This window comes from Neltuma alba, unplaced genomic scaffold (genome assembly GCF_004799145.2).
Source record: "Neltuma alba isolate B1F8T4 unplaced genomic scaffold, ASM479914v2 tig00012564_pilon, whole genome shotgun sequence".
Taxonomy (NCBI): Eukaryota; Viridiplantae; Streptophyta; class Magnoliopsida; order Fabales; family Fabaceae; genus Neltuma; species Neltuma alba.
The window spans coordinates 54,450-71,493 of NW_021637019.1; the positions used below are offsets into that span (position 1 = coordinate 54,450).

At 36.7% G+C, this 17,044-nt stretch overlaps 2 protein-coding genes across 4 annotated transcripts; both read right to left on the bottom strand.

Annotated features, from left to right (window-relative positions):
- Positions 1-1,847: 1,847 nt before the first annotated feature.
- On the bottom strand, positions 1,848-6,332 carry LOC114728661 (probable inactive leucine-rich repeat receptor-like protein kinase At3g03770). Its single transcript, XM_028915586.1, has 7 exons — positions 4,278-6,332; positions 4,031-4,164; positions 3,578-3,821; positions 3,126-3,337; positions 3,003-3,028; positions 2,550-2,661; positions 1,848-2,174 (listed from the first exon to the last, which is right to left on the bottom strand). The coding sequence occupies exons 1-7, from the start codon at positions 5,644-5,646 to the stop codon at positions 1,953-1,955; spliced, it is 2,319 nt and encodes a 772-aa protein (XP_028771419.1). The 5' UTR covers positions 5,647-6,332; the 3' UTR covers positions 1,848-1,952.
- Positions 6,333-8,814: 2,482 nt separating this feature from the next.
- LOC114728662 (protoporphyrinogen oxidase, mitochondrial-like) lies at positions 8,815-16,151 on the bottom strand. 3 transcript variants are annotated; one of them, XM_028915587.1, is made up of 18 exons: positions 15,945-16,151; positions 15,520-15,559; positions 14,883-15,018; positions 14,469-14,534; positions 14,003-14,053; positions 13,813-13,869; positions 13,551-13,627; positions 13,383-13,419; positions 13,159-13,224; positions 12,418-12,458; positions 12,026-12,158; positions 11,720-11,887; positions 10,772-10,846; positions 10,356-10,479; positions 10,158-10,266; positions 9,553-9,627; positions 9,337-9,443; positions 8,815-9,076 (listed from the first exon to the last, which is right to left on the bottom strand). In XM_028915587.1, the coding sequence occupies exons 1-18, from the start codon at positions 16,093-16,095 to the stop codon at positions 8,961-8,963; spliced, it is 1,629 nt and encodes a 542-aa protein (XP_028771420.1). In that variant the 5' UTR covers positions 16,096-16,151; the 3' UTR covers positions 8,815-8,960. The 3 variants fall into 3 exon arrangements, with proteins under 3 accessions (XP_028771420.1, XP_028771422.1, XP_028771421.1); XM_028915589.1 differs by having other exon boundaries at positions 14,883-15,007; positions 15,945-15,990; XM_028915588.1 differs by lacking the exon at positions 14,469-14,534.
- Positions 16,152-17,044: the final 893 nt, after the last annotated feature.

Sequence of the window (17,044 nt, forward strand, 5' to 3'; positions counted from 1 at the left end):
GAGTTTACGGAGAGTGGCCCTGGTTGTTATTGTGGATTGGACAGGGACACTAGTGGTTAGTTAATGAGCGAACAGCTCAGTTGGTTTTGTTGAGGCCAAACAAAAAAATGGTGGCGTCGGGTAGCGTACCAACAAGAGAGCAGAAAAAGCGGAGAGGCGCGTGATGAATACGCAAAGCAGGCGGGGCCCGAAGGGGGGGACTCCTGCGCGCCGACATTATGATCGTGGGGAAGAAGCGTGCCCAAACAGTGGCGGTCCAGGAAAATGGATTCTGATTGTGGTGCCCACTAATATCTGTTTACTAATCTACCCTGGGCGCACGCCCCCATCTTGGTCCAAATCGATAAGCCCAGTCTGTTTGTTTGGGTCGGAAAGCGTGTGTATATTTTTAGAATTAGTTAGTGATTTAAATTTTTTTTTATATTCTCCACAACGTGGTAAATCAAGATTCGAATCCCTATTAAGAGAGGTACCTATATTTAGTACCCGAAACTACTTTAAATAGGATTGCTTCTAATAGGAGGATACCTATGCTTTAAGAAAAAAAAAATTTTATATTGTTACGGAGTATTTTATTAAGTTAATCCTTCAAATTTTATTTTCTATTCAATTTCTGAATGATACCTTTCAGTAAAAAATAGCTTTTACATTCAGTTGTTGATCTAATGGAAATTCATGTAATTATTGACCAATAATTTTAACTTGTTGAGATAACAATTTTATTTGAGTTTTTTATTTGGTTTCTCAAAAGTCACTCTAGCAAGATGATACGAATAAAAAAAATGAAATTAATCACATTCACAAGGACGTTTCAAATATTTTTCATAATTTCTAAATAAAAAGAACTTTTATGACATTCAGATTATGATGTTAGAAAATACAAGTAATAATTTTAAGGGCCATCACCAATGACTTGTTTCTGTAAAAATTCTATTTTTAAAAATATTTAACCATCATTTTCTGTAATTAAGTAGACTCCTATCTCCGGTTCTAATTAGAAGACCTCGTTTGTAGTGTATCATAAGGCCACCTGTAATCAAGCCGCAGGCTTAGGTGAGCAGCCTTATCATAAAAGTTATGCTTAGCTGAAATGGTGAACAAAGTTATGGTAGTCTTGTGGGTGACGCAATGTTAGGAGGTTTTACACACATGGAAGGTGGTCTGAGATATTCACTCCCACATCATGACACAATGTAGTTAACATATTAACGTCGTTTCCTTTTCTTTCACGCTTCATATTTCCTAAATTCTTTCTTGCTGAAAATTCAATTACTTGTGCATTTTGACTCTCAGTCCATCTGTTATCACCTTAGTCCTATTATTAATTATCAGTTCTACCTTTTGCCCTGCTTTTCTGCAAGTGACAAACTGATAATTGACTTCTGCATAATCAAACCAATAGGAGAAAAAAGGCTTGAAGATTAATATCAATCAATATAGAAATAGGATTCCGATGACATGAATATATGGAGAATATCACATCATGTTATTTGAACATGGTTGTGTTGTTAAACGTTATTCTAAAACTAGGGAAATCAAACAAAAGTTTGAAGAAAGGCAATCAGAAGAATTTAAAACTGATGGAAGAATTTACAATTTGACACGATATCTCAAAGACTAAACCTGTACATCCACTTGAAACGCTCTTAGTCTCTGAAACTCCTTCTCTCAACCTCCACAGTGTCCAGTTTCCAGTTTCCATCCAATTTCATTTATAGCAGACTTGACTCTAGCAGTTGTTGGTCAAGTTCAAGATGTGCTTCATCATTAGCCTAAATTTTTGCTGTATCTAGAAGGGATATGAGTTCTAACTAACTCTGTCATCATGTCAGGGACGCTCCAACAAATGAAACGTAATATCAACTTTACATTAATGGTTGCATGAAAGATTGAAGATTAAGATCTGACATTTTCCTTATATGGGAGAAGACATCGTCAACATGAATGCTATATCAGGTAGAATCTGATTTCTGATCTGCATCTGCGGTGGCCTGGACTTGAGCTGCGTATTGTAAGTTCCAAAGGACATCTTCAAAGGAGGGACGACATGATGGTTCTGGGGATATGCATTTGGTTGTTATAGATACTGCAATTGATAATGATTCTTGAGAGCAGGTGGTCAACACTATCGGATCCACTATCTTTCTTCGACCATCTTGACTCCCAAAGGATGCCTGTGGTGCACAACACCAGAACTCAACTTCATCAACAGCTCGTGGAAGATCAGCAATCTTTATACGCATTAAAGAGAATCAAAGTCCCCAAAAACTTTTGATCAATAGGTGATCCTAGAAATCAATATCTTGGGACTTCTAAGGAATTTAGATTACTTAGGCCACAAGGAGGCAACAGATTAGGCTCTTTGCCATAGCAGATATCTGACATAAATAAACCAATAAGATTTAACCAAGGTGCATCGTGCTGCAGGTGGTGAAATTTGTTTTCACATTATGTCAAAAGAAGTTTGGAACGTATTCTGATGGTGAAGATAAAACTGGCATAGAAACAGAACATATTCATACACTCAGTAAACAAAAGCTTCTCTTTACCTTTTCAGTCAGGAAATATTCTTCTCCTTTTTCACTTGCTATGGTTCCAACAAGCGATTCAAACAATATGAATCCAAAATTATATACATCATCCTCCATCGATGTCTTTTGGCTGAAAAGCAACAAAATTTTAATTGAACCATTAGTATGCTATTTATCAACACAAATTTACCCAGAGGCGCCAAAATTACTTATGAGAAAGGAAGATGAATCAATACAGGATCATTGTGTTGGTAATGCTGAGGTAATGTAGTGACAATGAGTCTGACAGTGATAATTTAAAATTATCATTATACTAGAACTGAAAAGAGCAGAGTTGATGGTAATAATGGCAGTTATGGCAATAGAATGCAGTGCAGAATTGAAACTAGCATCCCAACCCAACACAAGCTAAAAATTCTGCGGGCTAGGCGTTCTGCTATAAATAAAATAAACTCCAATTGGCATTCATACCATGATATTGGGCTCTCTCCGTTGGCCTGCATAAAGAAGACAAAAAGAAAGCAGCAGAGTCACTCAAGGATCAAGCATTTCAAATTAAGTATAAACAGCTGCATTAAAGATTTGCAAATGTACCTCGAGTTTTTCAATCTCTTCTCTGATGAGAGACATTCCATAATCACTTAGTTTGGGAATGTGATGTTCATCGAGCAAGATATTGTTTGTCTTTAATTGGTTTCTAAAACAGCCAGGTATAACTCCAGTGTGTAAGAAATGCACTGCCTTGGCAACCCCAGTTAAAATTGCCAATCTATCAGACCACTTGAGTGCCTTCTCTGGAGAAAATTCTGAATGTCATGATACAGAAAGATTATTAGGTGATACCCTCAAGGCAGAAAGATATGGTATGCGCAGCTAATGGCTGTGGCATGGCTCATGGTAAACTTTATACCAAGTTTCGCGCTGGTTAAGGTTTACTCTATGTTATGCATGCGAGAGACAATCCATAAAATTGAAAGAGAGAAGGAAGGCAACATTTGACGAAATTTATGCACTCATTCATTGACGGACTAACATGTTATACTAACCTGACAGATGGGCACGATAATTGCCATTTGGTATATACTCATATACAAGATAAAGTTTGACGGTACTGGAATGATCTTGTCCACCACCATCTATACAATGACCCAAGAGGCTAACCAAATTAGGATGGTGAAGCTTTGAGAGTAAATCCAGCCGACCTTTAAGATTTTGAGTTGAACATTTCTTTGAGATAGCCAAAGATCGTATTGCTACATAGGGTCCATTCTCCAGTTTACCTTTGTACAACTGAAATATGGCAGGAAACTTGATTAAAAGAGGCCACAGCGAAGATTTCAGGAATAGAGAAAACCAACGTCCTTTATACACGAAGGTGCTTCTTAATTCTTATCAGCATTTCACCTTGTTCGTTCATTCTGAAGTATAACAAAAAGCCGAAAAACCAGAAAATATTTAGTTTTTAAAGCATGTATTGAGTGGCTGAATGAGAATGGTACCTTCCCTATCGAGCCTTCACCCATATAAGTTGACACGTGAAAATCTTTCGTGGCTTCCTTCAGCTCTTCAATCGAAAACACTCGACAGACTGGATTAGCCTGGGCCCCACGCTTCACTGCCTGAGAAATGAATCCTGAAAGATATAGAAATCAAGACATAACTATTGTACATCTGCTGTTTTTCATCATTAATAACTTGATTCTGAATCAAAACAATACGCTAATATTCCTTAACCTGCATACTTACTGGCACTTGCAAGGAGTTCAGAGGAAACCCCTGCTGCAGAATTATCTCTTACTCTTTTTGGCAAAGCATGATGCCCAGATGTTTGTCTCAAATGGCATCTCTTGCGGCAAAAGAGAACACCAAACACAAAAAGTACAAGAATGAGCACTAGTCCAGTAACAGTGGCCACAGCTACAACTATTTTCAGTGCCTGGAACTTCTTCACGGTGGGCTGTTTACAGTAAGACCCTCGCGTCTGGTGTTGAGATTCTTGAGAATCAACAGCTAAGCAGTTCCCACCATATTTCACGACTCTTCTATCTGACGTGCTTGCCAAACAAGAAGGAAGTCCCCCAATTAGCTTGTTACTAGAAATATCCACATACCCAAGTTTGCTTCCACAAGTTAGTTTGTTTGGAAGGGACCCGCCCAGCGTGTTGCTTGCCAAATTCATGAATCTGATATTGGGCAAAGAGAACAATGGGGACGGGGGAATCCCACTGAGATGATTTGATGAAAGGTCTAGATGTTGAAGCTGAACCAGCTCACCGAACTGCTCGGGGATCTTGCCAGAAAATGAATTTTTACCAAGGAGAACCGTGACAACTGATTTGGGCATCAATGGTAGTTCAGAGTCTAAATGATTATCTCCTAAATTCAGCACATGTAAGCCAGTGAGAGTACTCAGATCGGGCAATTTACCAGACAAGTCATTGTGAGACAGGGAAATGTCAGTAAGCATTTTAATTTTGCATAGTGAAGTGGGGAATGAACCCTTCAAGCGGTTGCTATTCAAACTCAGAGCTTGTAGATTAGACAATGAATCAAACCAATTCGGCATAGTGCTATTGAAATAATTGGCATTGATGGTTAGTGTATGAAGCTTTACCATTGTAGATATTTTTGGTGGGATTGTACCGTATAAGAAATTTGAGCTCAAGTCCAGAACTTCAAGTGAAGATAATCGATGAATCTTATCAGGAAGCGGCCCCCAAAGCCCCAGTGACACCAAGCTAAGAAACCTCAAGCTGGTTAACCTGGCCAATGTGGTGACAAAAGAATCAATGGAGAAGCTCTCAGACAATGTTTGATTAGGAATTGCGAACCCATTGAACTCTTTGACCTTCACAGGTTTGTCTCCCATGATTTTAAGCTCTCTTACAGAATTGTCCTCACATTTAATGCTCATACGTGCAGATGGAGATATGTTACAGAAGTCTCCATAATAATTTTCCCAAACTTCCAACGACTTAGGGTTCTCCAGATACTTCCTTAACTGTAACAGGACTTGAGTTTGAGCAGCCTGAAGTTCATAGCTACTTTGGATAGACAAAAACCAGGAAAGAACTAGAAGAAGGTGAAAATGTCTCATTGAACCAGTTTGGAGCATTAGGCACACTGTTTTTTGAAGGCGAACATCGATATTAACAGAAGTTTTGGGCTATTAATGGTCAAAGAAACAAAAGAAGCCTGATAGAAAATGATTAAAAGAAACTACGCTTGAAATATTCCCATTGCAAAAGTAAATTACTCTGAAAAAATCCTACTCAGGAAGAAGATTCATGAGCAGCAACTTCAGCAATTCATCGCCTGCTCCGCACCCACTTATTGGAGAAGGCAACGGAGATTCCTCTAAGCTGCTGAATTTTTATGCATGCTCCAACAAGCTAATCCAAACCATGAGGAAGAAAAGGGAATGTGAAGAATTCCGTGAAGTCCACGACGCAAATTAAAGAACTTGAATGTTAATCAGACAACAAGAAACAACGACCCACCAAAACGGTCACGTAAGAGTCAACAAGAAAGAAATGCAGTTTAATTTCGGGATGATAATGAATGCGCTATATGAAGAGATGTACTCGACGGGAAGGAAGGTAGTTGAGATTAAAAGGCTGTACTAGGGACACTGAGGAGGCATTTACTGCAATGTGTATTAATTGACCCTTCAGCCATTACTGGTACTGGCACTAGTGGAGGATGACAAGCCAAGAGAATGGACCGAGATTGTGAGCCATTGAAGACGACAAATGAGGGAGTGGTATGAAAAAACTGGAGGATGTTATGGGAGTCTCAAACCCAGATGATGACTGCGATATATAATACCGGAATATAACTTATCATTCTCTTTTTTCTTTTTCTTTTTTCACTGCAAACACAATGACAAAAGAGATTTATTGTGTGAGAAGATTGCATGGAATATCTGGTTGATTGAGTCATTATGTTTATATTATACGCAGTTCTTTTCATGATTAAGCCATGGAGAATGATGCCAATGTTTTTCGGAGACCGGCTGAGTCAACTCAATCATCTGTCATTAGTTACATCAATGTTCACAGCGAATGAGAGTAGTTGAATTGATTTTTTTTTTTGGGAGGATTTAATGACATCTTTCCAGCTCACAATTAATCATGAACATAGAAGAGGGACATATGCATAATGCGTCCATAAAAACTTGTGCCATTTTAGGATATCAATAATTAAATGCCAATATTATCAGCGTCAAAAACAATTCCCCAGGGAAGCAGTGCTGAAAAAGTTTTTAGCATGGTTAATTCCATTTATTCTGATAGAACTGACAAATTGTGAGCGTGAAGTAAGAATTAAAATATCATGTTTAAGCCTTAAAAGTCACTTCTGTAAGTTGTTCAATAGAGTTTTTTTTTTTTTGGTAAACCGCACGATGTTCTAAATGATTGTTGCAATAAAATTGACACTGAAGCGTCACCGTCGATATAAAATATAAAATCTAGTAATAAATTATCACTGTTTAGGCCCGTCTTAGATGCGGACAAAACACCCACTCTAATTTTGCATGAAAACGACATCGTATTTCATCCATAAAATCCTGTATCTTTGGGCCTCAACATGCCATGTTCCCCAACAATCATTTTGTTTGTCATCGATCAGTTTGTTCAAACATGAACTTGACTTCTCAAAATCATATACATGAGCATCCTAGTTAAAGGTGCATAATAACCATGCAAGTATTTTGAAGCATAATTAGATATTTTTTGGGGGGACATCTAAGCATAATGAAATAGTTGAAAGCTCGACTTTTTAAAAAGTCATACCCCCCAAATCTATATCCTTTTCATGATTTATCCTGAAATGTTTTAAAAACACACAAGATGACAAAATAATAATCATGGGATATCATCTCTTTGCCAAAAGAAAAAGAAGTTAAATCTTTGAATCAATACCACCAACTTTAACTCTTTAATTTGACCATAGCCAACTTGGAGAACAAAACTGTCTAACATTGGGTCAAATAACAGCCCAGGCGGCAAATAATTATAATTTATAGGCTATGGTGGCATTGATAATTGAATAGTAAGAGAGAGGCAACATGATCCGGTTGTTATGGTCCAAGACAGAGACATGTATCAGACACCGATAAAGGGAGGCTTTTGCTTTCAAGAGAGATGTTTGGTGTTGGTGGCATCACTGAAATGCGAGGCATCTATTACTTGAAAGACAACTTTAATTTTCTAGGGGAGTCCAACGACATAGGTAACTGTGGAAACGATGTCCTCTGCGCAAGAAATAGACCAAAGATGATGTTGACTTGTAAGAAGAAGCATATAGGACCACTTTTATTGTTCCCAGTACATGAATTGTCTTCACGGACAATCCATGAATAATATATGCTGATGCATCCAGAAGAAGATGGGCAAACGAACAGTGTAATGAGTTTAAAAAATTAGATAGAGATTTCAATGTACCGAATGATCTCCGGTGAATGAAGTGAACAATATGAGGCTTAAAGCTGGTTTCAAAAGTCACCTATGAATAATGAAATCAGCCATTGTAGGTTTAGTTTATACGGATGATTATGCCATTAAATTTGGTGCTGGATGAGCTTTTATCGTTAAAGGCCTAGTTAAAGTAACAGAGGAGAATATGGAATGCTAGCTGGCTGGTAATTCAGACGCTGAGCAAAGTAGCTTGGGCCTGAGCTGAGATCTCTTTTTCAAAGATCAAGTCCCTTTCCTTCTTTTGATTTGGTTGTTTAAATCATGGGGTATGAAAGAGAAGCCATCAACTCCATACAAATTTAGATTACCATTATCTATAAAGTTCTTTTTGTTTAGAAGTTTGTGAAAATAAATGGCATGGCAGGATTCAGGAAGACAACAAGTACGTCCTGGCTTCTGAATTCTACAATAGAGGCACGTGTGTTGAGCCCTTCCAGATGTTACAGATGAACGCCTTCACAGAGTTTAATTGCAGGCCGGCGTCAGCGCACAACAATGAAGCAGTCGTTTCCTAAATTTCAACCTACTCATTCCATTTTTTTTTGAATGATATTTATGTTGTTTAAATTACTAAAGATACAATTAAAATGTTGAGATAGCTTTTTTTAACAAAATACATGTTTAAAACACTTTATATAAGAAACGAGAGCATTTTAAAAGTGCATCCGAAGAAGACAAAGAATCAGATTCTTTCTCTCTTTTATTTTTTGCTTTCTTTGGGAGGGGAGGAGATTAAATAACGATGGGCCCATTTTCTTCCTTCTTTTTCTTTGCCCTTTTGTTTTTGGGCGGAAGGTTCTCTCTGCATAAGATTTCTTTCGCTTCCTACCCCAAATCCAGAATGGAGAATAGTTGCAGGGTGCAAGGAGAACAATTCTGAAATTGTTAACAGTATGGAAAATAGCAAGCGTAAACTAGTGAAATCTAGGATTACAATACTAGTCACTTGCTAATCACTAGGCACTCCGTCTTCTGAAGCGGAGTTTAGGTAGGAAATTACAAGATCAGCTGCTTTGCATCCCGAAGTAATTGCTTTGCCAACTGAGAGCCCACCTTTGTGGTTACCTATCATACGAAATATTCACAACTTCAGAAATATTCTATATAAAAAAGCACTCCAACTAGCAAGTAGGAGAAATCTCTTCTTTTCTTTGCGCATGTTCTCATCATTTCTCTACCATATCTAAGGAATATAGAAAAGAAATCTGCATGAATGCACAGGTGGCTCCACTTAAAGTTCACGTTAGTAGCTTTATTCTTGACCAACGTAGGCATTCTCGGTCAGATATAAATGGTTATCCAGGACTTTGTTTTGAGCAGTTTACCTGCATAGAAAAATCCGGGAAGATCCTTTTCCAATTTGTCAATTGCTTCTAGAACTGACCCATAGTTATGCCCATATAAAGGAAATGCTTTGCTCCAATAGAAATGGCTGCCATTTAGCATAATTAGAGTCATAAGAACAGTTAGACAGGCGTAGAGGAAGTAGCAGAGACGTTGCTAAGAACAAGAACTACGGGAAAAAGAAATTAATGCCGTACTTGACAAAAGTGGGTTCCCCCTCTGCTCCCAACAACTTTCTCAAGTCAGAGGTAACAACCTGCTTTAGCTCATCACTGCAGCAAAGCAAACAAGCCAGTGGTTAAAGAAAAGGACAGAGAAAACATGAGAGGAATATGTCTCGTTTCACAAGGTATCCAGGGAAGCCACTCCCTCAGTTCTGCTATAAGAATTTCAAATTACATAATCCTCCTTTCTGTTCCAAAAAATTACATTCTCCTTCCCCGAAAACAAAAGATTGGCTACATTGTATAACAAAAGATGAGTTGCAATTACAATAATTTTAACCAAACGGCTCGCATTTTTCACTTATATTATATACAATCTTTTAGATATGCAAATGATCAACATTAACAAATCAAATTCTTGAATTTAGGGAAAAAATCAGCACAAAATAAATGAAAATTCTAAAAATAATTTGTCATAAATTTCATTTTTCTGTAAAAGAAAATCTGATTGCTGAGGGTATTTTGGTGATGTTCTGACTTCAAAGTAGGTTTGTGTATATTTTCATAGTAGAAGAAAACGTTGTGTCACTTAGGCATGTTTATCCAAATATGCACAAGTAAAACTGCAGTAAAATTACGTTGAAGCATGTGCCAGTTCCCTGTTTCGACTTCCCCCAATGAAGGTTGTATAAAGATATAAATTACTGGGTGCACGATCAGGAAACATCATGGAGGAAAAGAGTGTGCCTGAAGAGCATGATGCATTGAGCAGCTACATCAGAAAATAATTTGAAGTTATTTCTACTTTATTGGAAAATAGACTTCAGATGCGTTACCAAGGGTTTTTAAACCATGTTGTTGCTCATTAGAAGGAACAAGAACTCCAAAGCCCTCCAGGGGTCTCTTAACGTTCTCCTTCTTAAAGGTGGTAATTATGACAGATAGCGGCATATAGGTGACCTGCAATATGAAACACCATTGGAAAAACCATGACTAACAAAAGGCACAATATAATCAGCCAATTTTGATGGACACATTCTCTTAGGGTGAGGGCTGCCAAACTCCAAATCATGCTCAAAAGAAGCTTCCACATTCACAAACTGCTTACAAAGCAGCAAAGCCGTAAGCTTTCTTTGAAAACTCTTTAAAGGAGAAATTATGCCAGCGGAAGAGAAGAAATCACCAAGCGTATGTCAAAATTAATGAGTGAAGTACATTAAAAAAAAAAGTGTTGAGTTGAAATGAAGTATACCTCAGGAAGAAAATCAAGTGAAAAGGGGTTTCCCCTGTTTGTAATCTTCATATCTTTGAAATTAGATAGAGGAGCCTATGGCAATACAAACCAATGTCAGAAATTGATTTTCAAGAAACAGTTTGCGGTGAGCATGAACCCATAAGAAAAATGAAAGGTTAGAATAAACTTATAAACTTAAGTAGCCGTGAAACAAGGTCCTTATCCCATTTCTAGAAAAGGAAAACAGAGCCACAAGAACTGATGACCAAATACCGCCGCTTACAAGTCACAGGAGATTATAGTCACAAATTGCTGCGAGTTTTTAAATCAATATTAGACTTCAGATCCCATTAAATGAGATTCCCATAGATATACACCATGGTTTTGGTAAAGTTCACAAGAATACCATAATACAAATTATACTTTATTTCAAGCAATGAGAAATATCATTTCCAATACTCTATACTCTAAAAGATCCCCACTCTCAGTAAAATCAAACGGCACAAACAATTTAACCAATGACACAGACACGTAAGGTATTCCAGGTTCAACGGTCAATGAGTAGTATGCAACAACTTGAGGCGTGTTAAACTAAAATGTTTAATTGATTATCCCAGAATAAGCTGCAGTTTTTTTCTCTTCTCTCTCTCTCTCTCTCTGTGGGTTTTTTTGGGGGGGGGGTTAGTTTTGTCCTAGTTTAGACTTTTCTTAACAGTTGCAGCATCATCACACATTCACATCATTTCCTGTCCCCTGTTGTGTGTTCGTTTTTACTGGATGTAACCCCCCCAAAAAAGAAAAGAAAAGAAAAGAAAAAGACATCATTACCCATCCATGTCATCTCCTAGTTTACCTTTAATGTTGTACTCACAACCTTTTAATCATGTTAATAGACATTTACGCATAATGTGCAATATCTATTTTATAAAGGATGGGGAAAGGGATAAATACGGAAAACATACTAACCGTCATGATTACAGCATCTACAACGTGTGTGTCCTGATTAGAAGAACAAGTGATTGACCACTTGTCTGATGAGGAACTTCCGCCATGACAGTAAGATAATGACAAAACCTCTGTATTCAATTTCAGGTTATCTTTGCCAAGCTCTTTCGACAGTGTATTAGTCAGAGTCTGCACTGGATACATCACAGAATTCATATGCAAGGTGATGCATTAGGGATATAAATAACAAGTTCATACAGCCAATGTACCCACATCAGGACTAAAATCCAGGTATGTTAAGAGCAAACTTGCACAAAGATTCAATACCTGCATGCCACCATAGAAAGAAAACGAACCCCGCTTAGGTTTCTTGTTTCCCAATGCACCCTTAGTTCCTCCAGTTTTTTCCTTTTTGACAAACAACTTCGATTGCAAAGCCCCAGCTATAAGAGAGCCAAACCTAGGACACAGGAATTCCTATCAAGACCAAATTTATTTCATTCCCAAAAGTTTCACGCAGCTCCAATGCTCAAATTTCAACCACTTATAACTGTAAGGCTTTGGTATACGCACAGACATACGATGATGCAATTTTGTGAAACTTAACAAATAATCTTGCCGATTATAATACAAAGTTCAATTAGAGAAAAATTGTTTTAAGAAAAATTTCAAGTATTACCATCTAAATTTATTTACCAGCACTAGTTGCAAAGCATTACCTTTTCTCTAAGTTCCATAGCTCTGGAAAAGAATAGTGCATCTGATTGAAGTACAAGAAAGAAAATAATCAAAGACAAGATCCAGGCAATTAGAACTTCGAAGAACTAATTAGCACTAACAGTTTCAAATCACAACTGAAGTATATGCCAAATTCCAAAACTGATACAATTAGCGTTAAAGCACAGCCAATTTAAGAGATTCTTGTGACTGGGAGCTCAGAGTAGGCACTAAACGGCTCAGCAACAACAAAGTGCAAGAGATAGAAGAACAAAATACATATAGGTTTGAACACATAATCTTGGAAACCAGTTTGGGTTCAAGTACTGTTCAGATGACAGCCAACTTTTTAAAAAAATTGAAGTGATTGTGATAATCATAATTTGTCAAAGCTAGTGCTACAGAACCCAATTGATTCTTTCTTGGACTTCAGCAAGCACAACGCAAGATGTCATGAATTTTCAGATTTTATCGTGTCCCACAAGATAAATGCAGCAAGTTTAACAGAAAAGCTTTGGTGGACTTTGATCACAATATGTTACGTTCTTAAAGCAGAGTTTATCTTAAATCAGCCAGCACTAAAAGTAATTCCCTTTTCAGTATATTTTTTCTGGGTAAAGTAATAGTTCAGATCATGATGGAAATATTGGAACAATTATCCACTTAACCAATATTGATCTTAACAAGCAAATTGAATGCACAAAATACTATAGAAGTATTTGAAAACAGAGAGTACTACTCACAGAAAGAGATTCGGGATCTCCAGCACTTGTACCCGCAACAAAAGGATCAATAAGATAGTCCACAACCTTCAAATTAATAATGATGTTTATTATATATAAATAAAATTTCTATTCCAAGGATTCCTTTTTAGACTCTGCTGCAAGAAGGATGTTCTGTGCTGTATCAACAACGTTGATCATGAACAGAGATTTCAAATGAGTCGGTATTACAATATGACATGTACCTCTTTACCAAAATGACGCTGAAAGAAACTGCCAACACTGCCAGAAAGAAAACATCAACATGCTAAGGATGCTGTTCTTGTCATACATTTTTTTTTTTTTTTTTTTTTAAAAAAAAAAGCCGCAAAATTCTTTAGATATATGATTCCATTAAAGGAGGTTTACCATACCTTTCTTCTGCATGTTCACCATGCACATTAGCTGGATCATTCTTTTTCCACATGAATGGTTCAAAAATGACCTGGAACTGCAAAGAAAGAAAGTGGGAAAACTTTTACCGGTAATCTAGATAAATGAAGACTTCTCTGTGATATGTTTTGAACAGGTAACAAACATCACTAAAAAAACAAAAGAAAAGAAAAGAAAAAAGGATGTAACAAAGGCAACAAGATCTGAAGTGACAGAAAAACATTTTTTTCCCCTGAAACAAACCTTTGATTGTGAAGAAAGGAGTTTGCTTGTAAGCAGTGCAACAGGATTTGTTGGTACCTGATGTAACACAGGCAATAATTACTGCTGAACAAAAATTGCTATAATTGTAAGGAATAGAAATCTAAGAAGACCAAACATTCAAAAGCAGGGAAACAACAACTGTTACAAAACCTATATAACCAAAACATACCAAAAGGGGTCTGCCATTTCGCACAATATAGCGCTTATGCTGTGAAATTGGCTGTGACAGTAAACAGAATCCTAATCAGTCCAGGATATCACAGTAAAACCAAAATTAAAGTACAGCCTCCCAATAGATCAACCATTACTATTCTCAAACTTTCAGCTTCCACAACAAAATTTTGGTAAACATTACAATTAAAGGCGCCCAGGACTCTCAAGCTAAATATTTTGAAGTATTGGACATTAAATACAAGAACAACAAAAATAAACCCTATCCCACTAAGTGAAATCAGCTACATGAATTGCATAATATCATGATGCTCTATCAACAATTAACTGTTAAAAAATATCATTCATCATGAGATCCCGTCCATAATTGCCTTAAGAGATATTAAATGAAAACAGAAAGCTTTCTGGTATCTGATAGCATGGTCTTGGATAAATAGCAATCTAGTTAATTAATAGATCCTTACAAATTGCTGCTTTTCTTCAAGCGCAAGATCATTGATCAAAGCTTTAGCCTCCATTTCACTCTCAGTCTGCACCAATGAACGAAACTTAAGAGCAAACATCATGCAGCATTGACTGTTAACAATTTATAGCAAGAATGTCCATTAGAAGCAAGTGTGGAACAAATTCAAATTTTTATGGAACAGTCTCCTCAAGAGTAGAAGAACTTCAGACTATGGTGCACATCGATAACTGATAATGAAATTAACAATGGTTTAATATTTCACGGAGTATATGTCCTTAGGCAATGATCCATACATAAGTAACAAACCAGACCATTAGTCATTTTCATAAATTGCTGTCCATTTACAAATTCATATCTAAAGTACACTCAGCATTTTAAAAGACGTAAATCCAATTGCAACAGGTAAATTTACCATTGTATTTGCTCCCTCATCCCAAATTAGGCCATCCTGTGAAACGCTTCTTAACTTCCCTCCAGCTCTTTCTTGAGCTTCAAATACAGTGACATCCAGCCCATGTGATTTTAATTTGTAAGCCGCTGCAAGCCCACTTGGCATCACAGAACAAAATTAGCCATAGTTATGTCCATAAATGTTCAAAATATCAGATAAATAAATGCCTGAGGAAAAATGGTATGATACAGTTGATCATATTAATTTATCCAAATTGGAAAGGTGAAACAGCTCCGAAGCTCTAGAAATTGGTTCATATGATTCGATATAATATGCCATTATGCTACAAAGGTGATGCTATAGTTTCCCTTCTCATACTTTTAATCCATCACCGCTAGGAATCTGTTAATCAAGGAAGGTCATATCCTCATGTACATATAGGTTCTTAGTCAATTCTGCCTGATTTGATCCAAGGGACACTTGCTTGGCCTGTGTCTGATCATTTCCTTCTTCTCCTGAAGTCCAATGGGGCTAAGTAGGGGCCAACTCCTTTCCGGTTTGAGAATAAGAAGCCTCATTATCATTCCTTCTTTAATCAAGACAACTAGACAATTTATGAAGTGAGCTTTGAACTAGAAAAAGATTTAAGCCAAATTACCTTACCCCAGCTCCAACAACAGCGACTCTTTTCACAGATCCTGCAAAGCCACATGACCACAAGATATGACCATCTGTATCGATCATGAAGTAATTTTTTCCTACTTCCATAGACTATAGGATTTCTTTAATTGTAAAAAGAACCTCAAAATTCAAACAGTGCCACAATATGGGTCTAGAGCCAACTGCCTGAGCTAAATTCCGAGCCATAAATTTGAAATCTAAACCGATGCAAGGTAAATTTTGGAAAACATCTTGCCAAGCATCAATTTCAAAGTCACAAATCTTGAACTGTCGAACATTGTCTGAATTATCCTTAGTTGACTAAGAAACTAAACAGAATGTGAACCTGAATACATTTGATAGTAAACATGACTTCGGGATAAATTGACTGAGCATGAATGTTTAAAATAGAAAATAACTTACTTGACTTGTCATCTTTTGCAGTGGAGGCCATTTCTGTGTTTCTTCGTCGCGGGTCTGAGCTGCTGACACAGGAAGGCTGATATGGAGTCAATTTAGGCGGGGTTTGGTGGTGGGGGATGCGGGAAACACTTGACGAGGCGCCCAAAACCATGTCGCTTTCAGTCGCCCACCATTTTTATCCAACTTCTCGTTTGCAGTCTAGATTCTCATTTCGCTGTTAATTAAGCGAACGTAAATTATGACTAGATTCATGTTTAGAGAGAAATAAAACATGTAATAAAAATAATAATTACGAGATTTAAACTCCTATATAGTTATTGAAGGTCAAATGCACGAATGACTGTAAAAATATAGTCACTGATATCGATGTATATCTACATTCTCATATGAAGCCGATGCATTTGATTTGCCCATGGTCGCGCTCAATTTTTCATTCAGTGGATGCGAGAAATAACTTCAGACAAAATCATATTTAGGAAGTGTTTGGATAAAAATAAAACTATGATTTCAAAAGTATTTTTACGATATACGAAATAAATATGTAAATGAATCTGTCTTGATTTATAAAAAAATGCTTCTGAAAAGTGATTATGAGGCGTTCCAAACACCCTTTTAATTCCGTATTTTTACCTTTCTATAAAACCAGTAGTATCCATTGGACATTAAAAAAAATTTTGGACAAATCATTCCCTCTTTTATGCATTAACTTGACAGACTGTGGGTGTATTTGCGTTTTTATGTTAGGAAAAAGAAGAATTCGTGTTTTACATGAAATATGATCCAAGTCACACCTTGACAGGTGAATAATAAGTTTATCATGAATTTGATGTCATATTATGTATAAGGGTAAATAATTAATAACTCGTGTGGATCGCAACGCAGGTCATCGCAACTTTGTATATGCAATATTTTTGACGTCAGAGTTTACTTTGATTTAGGATCAAAACTCATAATTTAAAATTTAAAAAACTAAAATTAAAATTAATGTGAATGTATTAAACAAAAGATTGTATTAATCCTATACAATCGCAGCCTGCTTTTTAATTAAAGGGTAAAAAAGACATCCACTTTTATGACAAGGGAAGAAACAGATGTTGGAG